We start from the raw sequence: 16309 nt of genomic DNA on the forward strand, positions 1-16309 counted from the left end.
TTTTTAAAAAGAGAAACATGAGAGATAAGAACAATCAGGCAACCACCAGAAACAGTTATTAAAAACTAATACTTAAGGGCTTTAAATAATTATTATAAACATAAATTTGTAGGAAAAAATGGAATGGTCAGTGAATAGAAAATCTCAGGAGAACGTGCAGAGCTCTAACGTAACATTTAAAAACAAGGGATCAAGGGATCAGCAGTTAAGAGCATTGATATCTCTTCCAGATAGCATGGGGTTGATTCCCAGTGCCCATATAGTGACTCATAACCATCTGTAACTCCAGTTCCAGAGATCTGATGCCGCCTTCTGCCCTCCACCAGCATGTCACACATGTGAGACAGGAAAAACACCCACACACATCAAGAAAATCTCAAAAACTTCAATTTAAAGCTAAAATTATCTAAAATAAAAATTTCTTAAAGAGGTTTAATATTTATAATAATTAGACAATTGAGAAACATAAAACAAAACGTAAAATAAATCAATAGGAAGTAAACTAAAAGAGAAGTTAAATAAATAAATAGGAAATAAATCTAAAGGATAAGTTAAAATATGTCAAGAATGAACACGTAGGCAATAATTGTGGAGCAATCTAAAACAACCTATCTTGTAAGTCACTGGTTTCAGAAAGAGAGTAAGCTGAAATATTTAAAGTCATAATGCCCCCTTGTCCCCATTCCAAAGTTGACAAAATAAAATAACTTAGAGAGCCATAACACTCAGAAAAACTCAAGTGGATAAATCTAATGTAAACCATCTTCACGTACATCTTTCAAATTGCTAAAAATCAAAGATAAAGAAAAATAGTGAAACCTTCTACAGAACAAGACTTATTAGACAGAGAAGAAGAATGGTATTAAAAATGAGAGCCAACGTCTCATTAGAAACAGCAGAGGACAGATGACCGTGAACAATCATCTCTAAAGTGCTGAAAGAAAATAAAGTGAAGCTGAGGCTCTACATCCTAAGAAAATAGCCCCTAACAGTAAGGACAAAACGGAGAGCTTTCAGTGGAACACGGTGTGGGCGGCTTTGTTTCCAGCACAGCTGCAGGAGAAGAAATACAGAAGGCTTCCTTCAAACTGAAGGGAAACGCTGCCAAATAGAAATCTGCGCACCTAGAGAAAAGTAGGAAAAGCACTAAGAATGTAATTATGCTGATATAAAGACTCCTTTCCTCTTTTATTCTTTCTTTAAAAGACAACTGGCTATACTAAGAATGTAGGGTATGACATCTTATACCATGTGAAAATAACATACCTAGCAACAGCACAAAGGACTTTTTTAAGGCAGTGCAGTATTGAGAGAAGGGAGACTATGACTCATTAAGGATTTTTATCTTGTTCTTAAAGAAACTGCTCAAAGCTTACACATAAAATGGTATAAGTATATGTATAAGTACACAGAATCACACACCTGTAATCCTAACACTTAGATACAAGAAGAGCTAGAGCTTTGCTTATCACAATAAATGTAAATAGACTGGACATTTTATTAAACAGTACAGGTTTTTAAATGGAGCAGGACTGTTTTTTTTTTAATATAAAGAAAACATTTCAAAAACAGTCACATAAAGACAAAATCATGTTGGAAACAAAGTAATAGAAAATGAACCATGCTAAGGGGAAGAGTAAAAATGTTTCTAACTATATTGATATCAATCAAAGTATTACAAGACCAAGGATAAATAGAATTATTTGGTAAGAAAGTGATTAATTTATCAATAACCAGTAAAACTCCTAAATGTATTTGTGCCTAATAATAGAACTTTAAAGGCTGTGAAATGAGGCAGACAGAACTGGAGGGAGAAATCACTAAGTGAGTTTTCCACAGCGCTTTACAGTGATTTGCAGAACAAGAAGATCAAAGATCAAATTCACTATTAATATGCCATTATTTGGGTACTAGGATAAACCACCTTGGTATTCATAAAACATTCTGTCCAATGGCTTCAGAATACAGTTGTGCATCTACAACATGAGGCATTTACCAAAATAGACCATACATACACAGGGCTAGAAAATGAGTCCAAATAAAAATCAAAGACTAAACATCTACAGAATCAGTTTTCTGAGTACATTGGAATTAGAAAACAGTATCATTTGAAACAGTATCAGTTCATTTTGCTTCTTAAAAATGTCTACTCACTGCCTAATCCTTTTGTGGTGGGTGGTTTGAATGAAGATGGGCTCCAAAGGTTCATATGTTTGAATAGTCTCTAGTTGGCAGAGTTGCTTTGGGAAGAGTTAGATGGTGTGGCCTTGTTGGAGAAAATGTATCACTAGGAGTGGGATTTGAGGTTTTAAAAGCCCACACCAGGACCAGTCTCTCCCCATTCCCTCTCTGCCTCCTACTTATGGATCAGATGTAAGCTCTTAGCTGAGCCCTAGTACCATGCCTGCTTGTTCGCTTTACTGCTTCCCACCATAGTTCTGGACTCAGCCTCGGAAACTGTAAGCAAGTTCCCAATTAAATGTGTTCTTTATAAGTTGCTTCGGCCATGTTTTTTCTTCACAGCATGAGAAAAATACCTAAGACACTTTTATATCTGACTTTCTTTTTCTGGTTATCCTTACTTTTTTCCTTGAAATGTCCCAATGCAAATGTCCCAATCCTCAAATTCATGCTTTGGTAATATAGTTTTAATTAATTTAATTCATTACAGGAGCATTTTAACTGAGTGAGTCAGCATTTCCTAAGCCTCTGATGTGTGTCTGGTCCTGTGAAATGGATTGTAAAGGCTTATAGCACTTAGGATGTACAAGGCACTGGTACAAATCTCTTCCTAATTACAAACTCATATGCCTCCTTAATAGTTCTATCGGGTGAATGGGTACATCCTTTTTATTTTTGTAGGCTAACATGTAAAGTAATGGCTCTATTATGGCATTTTTGATACACATACGTCATTACATTTTGTTCTGATTCACCCCACCTCCCACTGTCTTCTGACATTTTTTGCTGTTCCTGTTCCTTCTCACAAAACTATACCTTCTTCTGCTTTCATGTCACATGTATTCCATTACACTCTCCTCGCCAAAGATCTTTATCTGCATTCTCATGCTTTCTTTTATATTTTAATAAATATGTATATGTATTAATGAATTTCTATACCTGTACGTAGAGTCTGTATATGAAAGAAAACATGATATTTGTCTAATATATTTAACATAATCTGTTTCCCTATAAATGCCCAGTTTCCATTTTCCTCATGGAGGAATAAAGTTTCATTATATCACATTTCCTTTTATTCACCTTTTTCACCCATCTTCTGATAGGCATCAGAACTAATTCCAATTTTTGTGATCACAGAGTACAGCGATAAATGTGGAAGTCTAAGTATCTCTATGGTTAGACTTAAGAGTCCTGTGCATACTTGGGATGGTATAGTTGAGTCATGTGACAGCTCTATTTTTAGTCACTGTAGGAACCTCTACACTGATTTCTATAGTGGGTTACCCTTGTACCAGCAGAGTGTAAAGGTTCCTCTTTTCCCTATGAGACACAGTTTTAAAATATAAGAGGCAGAGGACAAAAGAAGTAGTCATTTACCCACAGCCAAATGGTTATTAAGCGGTGAGCTAGAATTTTTAGCCCAAACCATCTGGCTCTAATATTATGTTTATTTACCATGGCACTTTATAAAATCCTTAATTTCTGTGCTTATAGACTAGTAGAAAGCATAAGAGGATAGAAAGACTAGAAAACTCAACATGGTAGATGTTTGGTGACCCCTCTTATCTATATACACATATGCATATCACCATGCCTGTCACAGTACAGAGATCTCTAACAATTCCCCTTATTTTGCTTTGCAAGCTTACTTTGAAAGAAATACACCATTATTTCATTTACAATGAAAAAAGTTATGTGTAAACATTTTTAACATTGTTTCATATGCTTGCTCACAGCCTTTGTGTTTTCCCAGGTCCTCTTTACTGAGGGATCATACATGTTTCTAACTTTGTAATGCCAAAAATTCATAGGCCAGATGTAGAAAGGTTGAATGGAGGCATGCCCAGGTCTTCTTGACATCAATCTACAAAGACTAAGAACATGGATTCTTCTTCATCCTTAGGTAACTTGGATCTTCATAGGCCTTATATTTTTAATGCCATAGGAACTTGACATTGATTTAAATTTAGGATAAGAAACTTATAGGAAGCTTCTTAACTTCCTGTAAATTCACATTTTTGTTTTTCTTTGTTGGGACAATGTTTGCTTTGTAGAGTTGCAGAGATTACACAGTTAACATCATTTCAATAAGTGGGATATACCACAGAATACCTGATTAATGTTACAGAAAATCAAAATCTCAACTTATGAGGCCCTTAAGATTACATGACAAAGGAATATTGTGAAAAAATCATACTCATCTAGCATTTCATAAGCTCTGAGGGCCACTGAGAATACATCAAAAATATTAGTAATTCAGAGATATTATACAGCTTCAGGCTCTACCTCTGCAGATTTTTGTACTTTATTTCTTAGGAGTAAATAGAAAATCTCTTTCAAGGATAATTGCTATGAAAATGGTAGAGAACTATGTTACCACTGGCTAAGAATTGTATCTTGGTTTGCATCATCTCCATAAAGATCTTTGCCCACCGGATTGGTTTCTGACTCTGTGTCTTGAATGCCTATCCAACGTTCAGAAATGACTGCATTCTCTTGTTTTGTTCCATCCTATTCTAGTCCCTTCTCATCTAGTCTTCCTAGACAAGAAGTAAAAACAATGCCAAGAAGATTCATCAGAATATCCCATTTTAAAATTAGATTTTAATTATAATTTTGTTTATATTAATTATAGTCGGTAAGATAATGAGTAGCCATCCCCCAAACAAGTGGAACTTCTTTTTTATACATTTAAAACTCAAGCTATCAAAAGACAGGCTATTAAATTTTGGGAGATCTTAGTTAAATTGCTCCAGTATCACTTATTTCAGTTTTCTGATCAATAAAAATCAATTTGAAAAGTTCCCACATTCTTTTCCCTCTTCAGTGATATTTTATTAAGGCATGTAGGATCTGAGAGCCTAGAAAGGTATTAGAATAAAGGAATTAAGATTCTGGACAAATCTGAAAAAAATCATAGTATTTGTTTAAATGTCATCCATAAATCACTGTGGGAAAGCTGTAAAGTGTCTTCTCATTCATAAACATTTGACCCTTAGGAAACTCTCCAGTTATGTTCCTGTGGTCACCTGATAAAACTGGTATGTTGATGATGTTGCCAGGGAAAATGCTTTGATAGAAAAGATCCCTAATTGACAGGCTGCATCAAGACTGGGAAGATGATCAAGATCTTCTGGGAGGCTCCATTATTGTAATCGCTCCAGTGTAGGGACTTTCTAGCTAGGGCTGTCCATTGAATATGAAGAGTTGTTACAAGATATATTGGCTCCTATGATGCCTGAAACTTTAACCACTGTCACTCTCATGCCTATCTGCCATCAGCCTTCTCCCTTACATCCTGAACAGCCATCTGGGGTGGGATGCTCATATTCTATCCCTTGAACGGCACCGCTGCAAGGGTATCTACAAAAAAGTGGTGGCTGACATTTCCCAGAGGGCAAGCCATGATTCTCTTCCTATGTCCTTCTGAGAAAAGACAGCCAAAGAGTCTTAGGAGATTGAATGTTAAAAAGAATTGAAGATTATTCCATAAGAAGATCTATGGATCCCAAATAGATATAATCTGATATGAAAGACTAGCAGAAAAATTATTAAATTCCTAGTGCCAAAGGATATACATTTTACTTTAAAATTATAATAAACCAAACCTTGGCTGTTATTAAGAAAATGAAGAAGAAATGCTTCCTTCCTTTGTTTTCTGGTTTCTGGCTATGGTTTCTAGTCATTCCTAGCAGCAAGGTCACTTTAATTCCTAAGCCTGAGCTTATTTGAAAGAGCAACTAAGCAGCCATGTTTCTATTAGAGATTGAATGATTGTAATGATTTCAGTGCCAGCAGATTTGGAGATCTTTATGACCATGGCATGCAGGAATCAGCCACAGAAGCTTTCCGAATGTTAGGAGAGTCTCATATTTCCAACAGGTGTTGACATTCTCACACTTCTGTTCCTCACTTTTCACACACACCTCGCCCCCATTGCTTGCACACGTTCTCTCATTTTTTTCAGAGCTCATGCACTGAGACTGTCTTTTGAATAGCCTAACTCATTTTTCCTTTCTCTGAAGTCTTTTTCCTCAGTGTTCATCTCAGTTTTATCCCTCTGAGTGTCAACCAGCTCAAAATATCTTGGGCTAGCAATCCTCAAGGGCACAGATTGGCTTGAGGGTGGCAGATAAGAATTGTGTTTGATGTCTGTGCTTCATGCTCGGTGTCAGGCTGGGGAACTCAGCCTCTCACCTCTCTGCATGACCTATATTATCTTCTAAGAACTTCACAACAGTTTAAGTGCTTGGAAACTTCTTGGCAGGGAATGAGAGGGTCTATTGAATGAGAAGAATGGATGGAGCAGGCCAACAGAGAGGTAGACATGTCCTATTTGATTTTAGGACTGAATAAAGTTCCCAGAAAATAGGTTCATCTATCAGGATGCTCTCCATCCTGAGAAAAGAAAATTATGAACATACACTCCATCTTGACCCCATTTCTCTGTAACAAAACCCATTGAGTATTTCCCTCAAACTACATACATAAGACACACAATAATAGCAGGAATGTCGCTGTAACAAGTAAGGTATCCTCACAGAAAAGTAATTCCAGTCATTGTTCACGCCCCAGATACTGTGAGTTCTGATTCTGAATATTTGTTCTTGAAACATAAACCAACAAAACCACCTATATGATTTGAAAAACACCTATGAAGATGATTTGGCACTTGATAAGGGGTTGAAACTATTAGGTACAAGCACAGTAAAGTCTGCATATGTGTTGCAAGTACAGCTTTGAATACAGGAGCATATAGACAGGGACCAGGTGAGAAGAACTGTGACCAAGAGAGGTGTGCACAATATGCTGTGTCCCAAATGACTCTTCAGTGGGAGTTAGCAAGGGTATTTTCTTAACTACAAATGCACTTATGAGTGATGTGGTTTAGTTTTATAGAGGATACAAGCCTTCTTAGATCACAATATACGATCTTCCCTCTTACTTGACCTGAGTTTTGACTATCATAAACACCATCACATTACAGAACTAAAAAATTATGAATTTTAATTAAATACATTTTAAGGATTTGATTTTAACATTCATGATTTTGTAAGTTCAGGGGCTGATCTGAGATCATTTTTCTTGTCATACAAAATCAGGCTTTGTGTTTCTAAAGGGATAGAATTTTACCACTCAAGGAGAGGCAAAATGTACCCTACAGGCTCACATTGAAGCCTTGGTCCAGAGCTGATCTAATAATGCTGCTTGAGGAAGTGGAGGAACCTTAAGGAGGCAGAGCCTTGTCAGGGGAAGTCCATGACTGGGAGCTTTGGAGAGTCTATGGCCTTGTCTCAGCTCTAGTTCACTCTCTGTCTGCTTTGTGTTTATGGTTAAAGATGCTACATCTCCGCTTCCCACTCCTGCTGCCACGCATCCCCACCGTGACTGACTCCTACCCGCTTTAAGCCATTCGCCGAAACAAATTCTTTCTTCCATAAGTGCCTTTCGGTCATGTTATTTCTCTATGGCAAAAGAAATGAAACTAATACAAATGCTGTTCCTGGTATCATTGTCAGTTCCAGCTACTGTCCGATGAGTTAATACAATGTAACATATGAGGTACTACTCGAAGTCCTAAACCATTCCATCCTGAGACCATCTTATAAGTTAAATTAAGGTGGAATTCCCACTGATCTGGTAAGAAAACTAAACTCAGCAAGATCAGATAATGGCCCAAGGTCTTGGATTGACTAGTAAGTGGTAGACACTTTTGACAGTTATGTCCTGTTTGCAGAATCACTGTCAGATGCTCCACTGAGGAAAGAGTGCATGGGTCTGGTACCATCTCATTGTTCCACCACTCCTAGGCACTCTTGGTAACACACCACACTTCATTTGACTTGGCAGAAGAACAAAACTGAGAACAAAGTTGACTTGTCTGGGATGACAATCGATGATTAACAACTTGACTTCTATACTGGTGATATTCCTATTATTTATAACTAAAGGGAATAGAAAAATATTCTCCTGCTAACAACAAGAGCAGATATAAAAAAGACTCAGGAAAGTCAAATTGAAGAACTTGGAAAAGACAAAATTTGCCCTTACCTCCTTTATTTTAGCAGTGCTCTGTCCCTTGAATCAGTTACTTACATGTGGAGGGGCAAAGCACTGAAGTGAAGGATGTAACTCTGGGAGACCTACCTATTAATCATATACCTCTGGTGTTTCAGAATTTGGTCAAATCTCAAGTGTTCATATGGCATATGTTCCTGGGAAAACCTTTTTTGATTAAAAATGGCTATGTAAGAAAAACTTACCTTAGTAGATATAATAGCCAAGCTGTATGTTAACTTGTTTCACTCAAAGTACAGTCATTTGATAATTTTTTTTCCCTGTGTTGAGGCAAGGGGCTTAAGGATATCATCAGAAGACAATTTGCTCTGTCCTTTCCCTCATAGGCAGCCTTGGGATTGAACTTGGGTCATCTGACATAATGGTAGGAACCTTTACTTCCTAAGCAGTCTAACCAAAATTTTGATGCAGTTATTTTATAGCTGGAACAAACATCTGCAATCAGTTGACCTTAAGTCATACATTTTCTATGCCTCACTCACTGCCCCTGGGCTTCCCAGAGGACAGCCTCTGATGCTAGAGTGCAGACGAACCCATGACCTGTGGATTCCAGGCTCACTAGACCTCAGAATTCCATGGATTATGAAGGATTTGTTTATGCTAATTTCTTTAACCTCTCACCCATCTACTGAGGTTCTTGTTCTGTATCTCTTGAGAACTCTGACTAGTACGAGTCTTGTCAAGTCTGCAAGATGCTTTAAGATTTCTGAACATACAGACATAGGCAGGATATGCTGGGGGAAAAGCTTAGCTGAATAGACATGACATGACATATCTCCGTGCAGGCAAGGGCCAGAGCAAATGGCCCTCAGTGTCCTTGAATCCCAGCAGGCAGCTATAACTAACTTCCGTCCAATCAGAACTATGGTGTGCTTACTGTAAAACACAGGCTCAATAGCCAAGAGTCCCTGTAGCAATAAAATGATAGCTGAGAGTATAGAACAGGGACCCGGATTTCTAAGAATAAACAATGTCAAAGACAGCATCCCGGGAGTATCAAGAGATCTCCCCATCCAACCAGTGCTGGCAGCTCCAGGAATCTCTGGTATACTAGGGAATTCTGACAGACAAAAGAACCCTCCCTCCCTTTCTTTATTCTCAGCTCTGGGGTCTGATGCCAGTGCTTTCTGGGATGAGAGACATATTCTAAATCTGATCTTCCCTGTGGGAAAATGAATACATCATCTCAGATTTCTCTTTTGTCACTATCTCCAAGAAATGCTTGCTCTAAATGATTACATGGGAAGCCAGCAAGAGAAGGTATGGGACAGGCTTTTTATCTCACCTTGGCTTCTGAGGTGGGTTCCAAGAAGCACAGGCGATTCCCAAGTCCCTCGGCTGCCAGGCAGAACTTCCGCTGCTCCTTGTGAATGTTTGCAATGCACTGGAGTACAACTTCATCCTCCTGCCAGAAAAAGAGACATAAGAGTGTGAGGCGTGGGGGCAGCCCCCTACTCACTAGGATACATCATTCCACTTCTGTGTAACGTTTACATGTAATTAGGTAAAGTGCATGTTTAAGTTTGGATATATTTCCCCAAGATATGATACTATGTTTTTAAAAAAAGCAATTGAAACTCAAAACACTTCTGGTACTAAGCATGTTGGTTGGATTAAAGATACTTAACCTGATCGTGAAATGGCCATGTTTTCTATACATTACACCATGTGCTTCACTTCTGACATGTATAATCTATGTGAAGACATAACTTCAAGATCTGAGTGAATATAAAAATAAGTCAAAGCAATCTTCCAAAAATGAAGGGCGCAGTAGGATGTGATTGAAGGGAACAGAAAATACAGAAGCCCTCAGCACAAGGCAAGGTGAGTGGAGAGAAAGTTCATGTCAGGTTGTGGAAGAGGTAGCAAGTATGGTTAGTCGGGGGAGGGGAGGAGGGGCATAAACGAAGCACACATGCCAAAGATGACAAATTAAAGGTGTTGAAACCTGCAGAAAGTGAATTTTACATCCATAGGAAATGAAGATTGAAAGAAGTCTGGAGGTCCAAGCAGAAAAGAGGAGTTGAAATACCAGCAGAAGCACATGTCTGAATTCTTAAGGAGGACTTCCTCCTACATAGAATTCTGTAAAGCATCCCTGCAAAAATTCAAAAGTTCTTGAATTAATGGCGCTCTTCTTGCCAACAGTCCGGGGAGGGAGGCATACTTCCACTGACAATAATATATACACGTCATGCATAACCCTCCCTCAGGATGGAACATTTTCCTCCCTCATCTTCCATTCCTGTTCTTCCATCTGGCAATCATGGCCTTTCTCATATCCATTTTTCTTGACTTTGGATTTCCAATATCAGAAAGATCTAAAGTTAGAAGCCAGTATACAGCAGAGCCACCACCTTGCCAATGGTCCCTTTGCCTTTTGATCCTGCCTTCATGTCAACCAGGTGCTAGAAAGACACATTGTATGGAAGAGAACTTTCTTGCCCTGTGTCCATAATGTGCAAGTTAATTAAAAACAAAACAAAACAACCTCTTCCCCCAGGAATGTGAACTTGCTCACTAGTAGCAGATGTCTACAGAGATGTGACTGTTACCTGAGATAGGGGACAGGCTGCAGTCCTAAGATGCCAGTGCATACAGAGAAGACGTGGGGCAAGGAATGAGTGTCACATTTATACTATATCACTGAAATATTACTGTCGATTATCAAATTGAGTGTGTCATCAATTCAGGACACTGCACAGTGAAGTCAGATTTCCTGGTCTTCTTTTTAACTGAGTGGAAAGAAAAAAACTCCAGAATATCACTGCTATTTAAATATGGGCTCAGTGAAAGCTCTAGAGAGAGAAAAAAATCCCCCAGGTGGCTTTTCCCTCTAGACTATGAATAAACCAGAAGTGATGTGATCCTTCTGAAGGACACTGGCCACCTGGGAATGGACTTAGTTGTCAAGATGATGAAGAGGTTACTTGCATTGGGAAGCAGGGGTCATAGAAGTTAAACGGTCTGTAATGTAGGAGATGGTCATCCAAGTGCCTAATGCTCTCATGAAAAATGCTAATTGTGGCCTCCACTAACATGGTAGTTAACTGTTTCCTATCTACATACATTTTATTGGTATCAAACAAACAATTTCCAAATAAGCACTTGAAAAAAATAGGAATGTGGCTACCGATCAGATATTCCATAAACCAATAAATCTAGACAAATCTACTCTTTCAATCTTGGTTGGGAAGGACTCTTTCCAAGATCCCATTTCCCATTCCTCCCCCCCCCCCCAGTGTATATAAGCTACTGTAGTTTGACCTTGCTCTAGCTGCTTTAAAGCCTATTATTCTTCTGAAAAATTTCTGTCCTATACACATGTTCACACATTCTTACAACATGGGCTGCCAAGAAAATAATGGATTCAATAAAGCCACCCCAAATAACCATTTGACTAAATAAATCACCATTTGCTGAAAGGCAGCCCTACCCAAGAGCATGCCTAAGTGGTCGGTCTCTAGCAGCTCTTTGCATGCGCACACCTGGTGGGCAGTGTGGGTGTCATGCAGATGAGTAGAGGACCCTCAGCCAGTCATGCTTCACTCTTTTCCATTCTGCCCAGAACCATATGCTCAGTGCTGACCCGGCTGTAGACACCAGCTGGCACGGCACCTGCGTTTGCTCTATGCAGCAGCTATTATCTCCACAGACTTTGCACAGACAGACATCTGGGACTATCAAGTGTGCTTGACACTCAAATTTACACTGAATTCCATTTTGGGCAATGGTATGAGTCACTTTTTAACTAATATAGTAGAAACCACAAGTTTCTCCAGTTGTCAGCCTTTCTGGTTTATCCAATCTCTGTAGTAATCTGTACTCTTCTACCCTGTAATTTGTCTCTTCTTATAATTTTGGTTGTGAGCCTAGCCTTTAATGGCTGAGCCATCTCTCCAGCCTTAATTTGTCTCTTCTTTCTCTCAATGCTCTATCTCACATCCAGGTGCTGTCTAAGGATATAATTTATAAAGAAGTCCCCTTGTTCAGAGATTGCACATTTTTCCACATTTTGCTTCTTGCTTCCAGCACTCCAGAAGCTTGCCTTCTTCACACACACACACACACACACACACACACACACACACACACACACCCCACCCCAATGCCAAATCCAGACCATTACTTTCCTATTCATGTGCAAAATCCCTTCCACTTGGGAGAACATGGCTGCCACAGTCTAAACCTTTAGCAATGTGGCAGCATCCTAGTTACTTCTCCTGTCACTTATTTGGCTTTTAAAGATAATCAGAAAACTCAATAAAGTTATTTGCATGAATTCTACATACAGCTATTGACTACCTCCAATGACAACGCATTCTGCTAGGCTCCTCTGAATTTACAAAGTTTTATGAGGCAAGATCCATTACTGCTACAATAATGGAACTGAGGGTGAAAGGCCAGCATGTGGGATTTTTCTACTTCACTTTAACTGTCATCCCAAGTAACTTTAAAGTTTATGTGCATAATGAGTCTGAAGTGACACAGCGACCTAATTATTTCTACTCTGCCTTAATGTTTCTACTCTGCCTTAATGAGAAACTATCATGAACTTCTTCTGGCCACAACTGAGAATGATCCATTTCTAAAATCCAAGGATAGATTTTCTCACTCTGAGAATCCAATCCTCTCTCCTTTAGCTCATTTGTTTCTTTTTGAATTTTTTTTCCATGTGGTTGCTGGGATTTGAACTTAGGACCTTTGGAAGAGCAGTCGATCCTTTTAACCACTGAGCCATCTCTCCAGCCCTCTTTTTGCATTTCTATTCTCTTCCTTTCAAGTCTTGTTCAACCTTATCAGAATTGTCAGTCTGTAGAAAACACCCTTGTGCAGTTCCTTTCTGTCTCAGAAAAGAGAAAGTTTTTATAGAAAAAAAACCCACCTCAGATTGTGTCAGTATTAATTTATATAATTTCCTAGTGACATATATTCAACTTCGATTTCACTGGAACAAAACAATTCTCCTCTTTAGATGAGGGGCAGGAATCAAAACAGTTATCACTCAAACAGTACCAGAACACCACACCACTTATTTCCAAGAAAGAAAAAGGACAGAGAAGGAAGTGTTTTGGGGTCAGACAATAAGATCTTTATAATGCAAACTCTGTCCTTAAGAGGGAGAACTACTTGAGTTTCATGTGTTTTGCAAATTGTATCTTGGGTAGTCTAAGTTTCTGGGCTAATATCCACATATCAGTGAGTACATATCATGTGAGTTCTTTTGTGATTGGGCTACCTCACTCAGGATGATGCTCTCCAGGTCCATCCATTTGCCTAGGAATTTCATAAATTCATTCTTTTTAATAGCTGAGTAGTATTCCATTGTGTAAATGTACCACATTTTCTGTATCCATTCCTCTGTTGAGGGGCATCTGGGTTCTTTTCAGCTTCTGGCTATTATAAATAAGGCTGCTATGAACATAGTGGAACATGTGTCCTTCTTACCGTTTGGGACATCTTCTGGATATATGCCCAGGAGATGTTGACAGTGTGGACACTTTGCCCCTTCTTAGAATTGGGAACAAAACACCCATGGAAGGAGTTACAGAGACAAAGTTTGGACCTGAGACGAAAGGATGGACCATCTAGAGACTGCCATACCCGGGGATCCATCCCATAATCAGCCTCCAAACGCTGACACCATTGCACACACTAGCAAGATTTTGCTGAAAGGATCCAGATATAGCTGTCTCTTGTGAGACTATTCTGGGGCCTAGCAAACACAGAAGTGGATGCTCACAGTCAGCTATCGGATGGATCACAGGGTCCCCAATGGAGGAGCTAGAGGAAGTACCCAAGGAGCTAAAGGGATCTGCAACCCTATAGGTGGAACAAAAATATGAACTAACCAGTACCCCCTGGAGCTCATGTCTCTAGCTGCATATGTATCAGAAGATGGCCTAGTTGGCCATCAGTGGAGAGGCCCATTGGTCTTGCAAACTTTATATGCCTCAGTACAGGGGAACGCCAGGGCCAAGAAGTGGGAGGGGGGTAGGGGATTTGGGGGGTATGGGGGACTTTTGGGGTAGCATTGGAACTGTAAATGAAGAAAATACCTAATTAAAACAGAGAGAGAGAGAGAGAGAGAGAGAGAGAGAGAGAGAGAGAGAGAGAGAGAGAGAGAGAGAGAAAGAGAGAGAGAGTGAGCTACGACTCTCATGTCCCCAGGAAAGAGTCTCTGAGACCATGCAAATGTTTCTGCCTTCTCTCAAATGAGTCAAACTCTCTCAGAAGCCTCACATTTGAGCTTTAGCTTCATCTTTCCCTCATTCCAACTGCTTTATCTCCCAGGCAAATCAAGCCCAGGCTCTTAAAAATGCTATTATCCAAATCCCTCCGTTCTTACAATACCCTCTAGTCTAGCTATCCTGCTTGCCCTAAGGACAAGGACTGTCCTCAGAGTGGAGCCTGTCATAGTGTTCTATTGTTTTCAGTTTTACTCCTCAGAATGTGCTAGGTATCTTTTATCTTCACCTTTGTGGTCCTCAATTTTCCTAACATCTACCAATTCCTAAATTTATCCCTAGATTTGCTAGCTGCCCAATATGTTCCAATGCTCTAAAAGGTTTTCTATGTCTGTCTTATGCTCTCCATGTGTGTTAATGGCATTTCTGACTTCTTTAGAACCCAAATCTGGATGTCACTATCCTATATCTCAGAGGCCTTCCTCTCTCTTGTCCCATAGCAATGGATAACAAAGACTAGCAATTGCAGGTTCATAGCTAAGAAGAGACTATTCTAACATCCTCTGTCTGGTCTGTGCATTCCCAGTGGTTTTATTACTTTTTTCAAGAAAGGTGGGGGTTTTGGAATGTAGTCTATAATGGCTTCAAAGCCTTGATTCTCCTGTCTTGGTCTCCTTAGTTTAGTACTGGTATGATAGTATAAGTGGGTACCACAATGTCAGTATGTATATATATGTGTGTGTGTGTGTGTGTGTGTGTGTGTGTGTGTGTGTATGAATGATATTAAAAATATCTTATTGTTTTTGGTATCAAACAAAAGGCTTTAGGAATGCTATGTAAGTATTCTACCATTATGCCATGTCCCTATTCTTTTGGCATTATTACTTTGCTTCTGAAAATTCTTAGTAGTTTTCTGTACAATGACAACAAAACAAATATAATAGCAATTGAGGTGTCTGAGTTCCCCCAACATCTTTTGTGTAGTACTCCATTGGCTTTTTCTCCTTGCAGTTCTTCTATTTCTAACACTAAAGTTGCCTTGATTTGTTCTTTTTTTGTACATTATATATGTATAATATATAGATCCCAAACACCTGATTTTTTTTTTGAGGCCTACAAACCCTCTCTTTGCCAGTTTCCAGCAGTGTTGACTGACATGTATGATGGCTATCCATGTACCCATCTATTTCCAGCTACGCTGAAAATGCTAATATTCTGATCTCTGTTTAACAGACACCACGATTTTTGCTCAGTAAACCATATAGGCTTCACAAAACTCTGTGATAGAGGTACACATTATTGTTTTTGTTTTATAAACAAGAAGATTCTAAATCAGTTCCCTAAGTATCACAATGATAAGACAGACAGCTTAACATCCAGTTCAATGCTGTCTCTTCTGTGACTTCTGACTGATTTTCTATCCTTGAAGGATACGAATCACTGTCTTGATACACACTCGCATGCTAACTGTTGCATGTTATATACACAATTATAATTTATTAAATGGTAATAATTTCACTTATAATCTCATTAATTATAAACTGTATTAGAGTAAAAATCTTATTTCTGATTATACATTCTTGGAAAATGACATGTTTGTTTGTTTGTAAAAACAAAACAAAAAATAAACCAACATGATGATCTACTCAGATTTAAAATATGTTTTTTCCTACTCTCCTCTAAATAACAAAAATCACTGTAGAAGAGGGCTCTGATTCATTGGTGAATCAAAATAATGAAATGAAAGGCAAATAGAAGTTGACATAATAAAATGGTAATGGAGTTTTGTGGTCTATTTCAAAAGCGATTACCTTCTATTATTGAAAAAGTATTGATTGCCCTCTCCTACACCCGTTAGGATG

At 38.7% G+C, this 16309-nt stretch overlaps 1 protein-coding gene across 9 annotated transcripts in view; it reads right to left on the minus strand.

The window, feature by feature from the left end:
• The window catches only part of Ryr3 (ryanodine receptor 3), a 586052-nt gene that overhangs the window by 387678 nt on the left and 182065 nt on the right, over positions 1 to 16309 (minus strand). For all 9 annotated transcript variants that reach the window (XR_003951556.1, XM_017316705.2, XM_017316711.2 and 6 more), the window contains exon 2: positions 9545 to 9664. Coding sequence is in view for 8 of the 9 variants with exons in the window: in XM_017316705.2 (XP_017172194.1) it covers positions 9545 to 9664 (120 nt within the window). In the remaining variant the exon portion in view is untranslated. The remainder of the gene's footprint in view (positions 1 to 9544; positions 9665 to 16309) is intronic.

This window comes from Mus musculus, chromosome 2 (genome assembly GCF_000001635.26).
Source record: "Mus musculus strain C57BL/6J chromosome 2, GRCm38.p6 C57BL/6J".
In the NCBI taxonomy this organism is placed as follows: domain Eukaryota; kingdom Metazoa; phylum Chordata; class Mammalia; order Rodentia; family Muridae; genus Mus; species Mus musculus.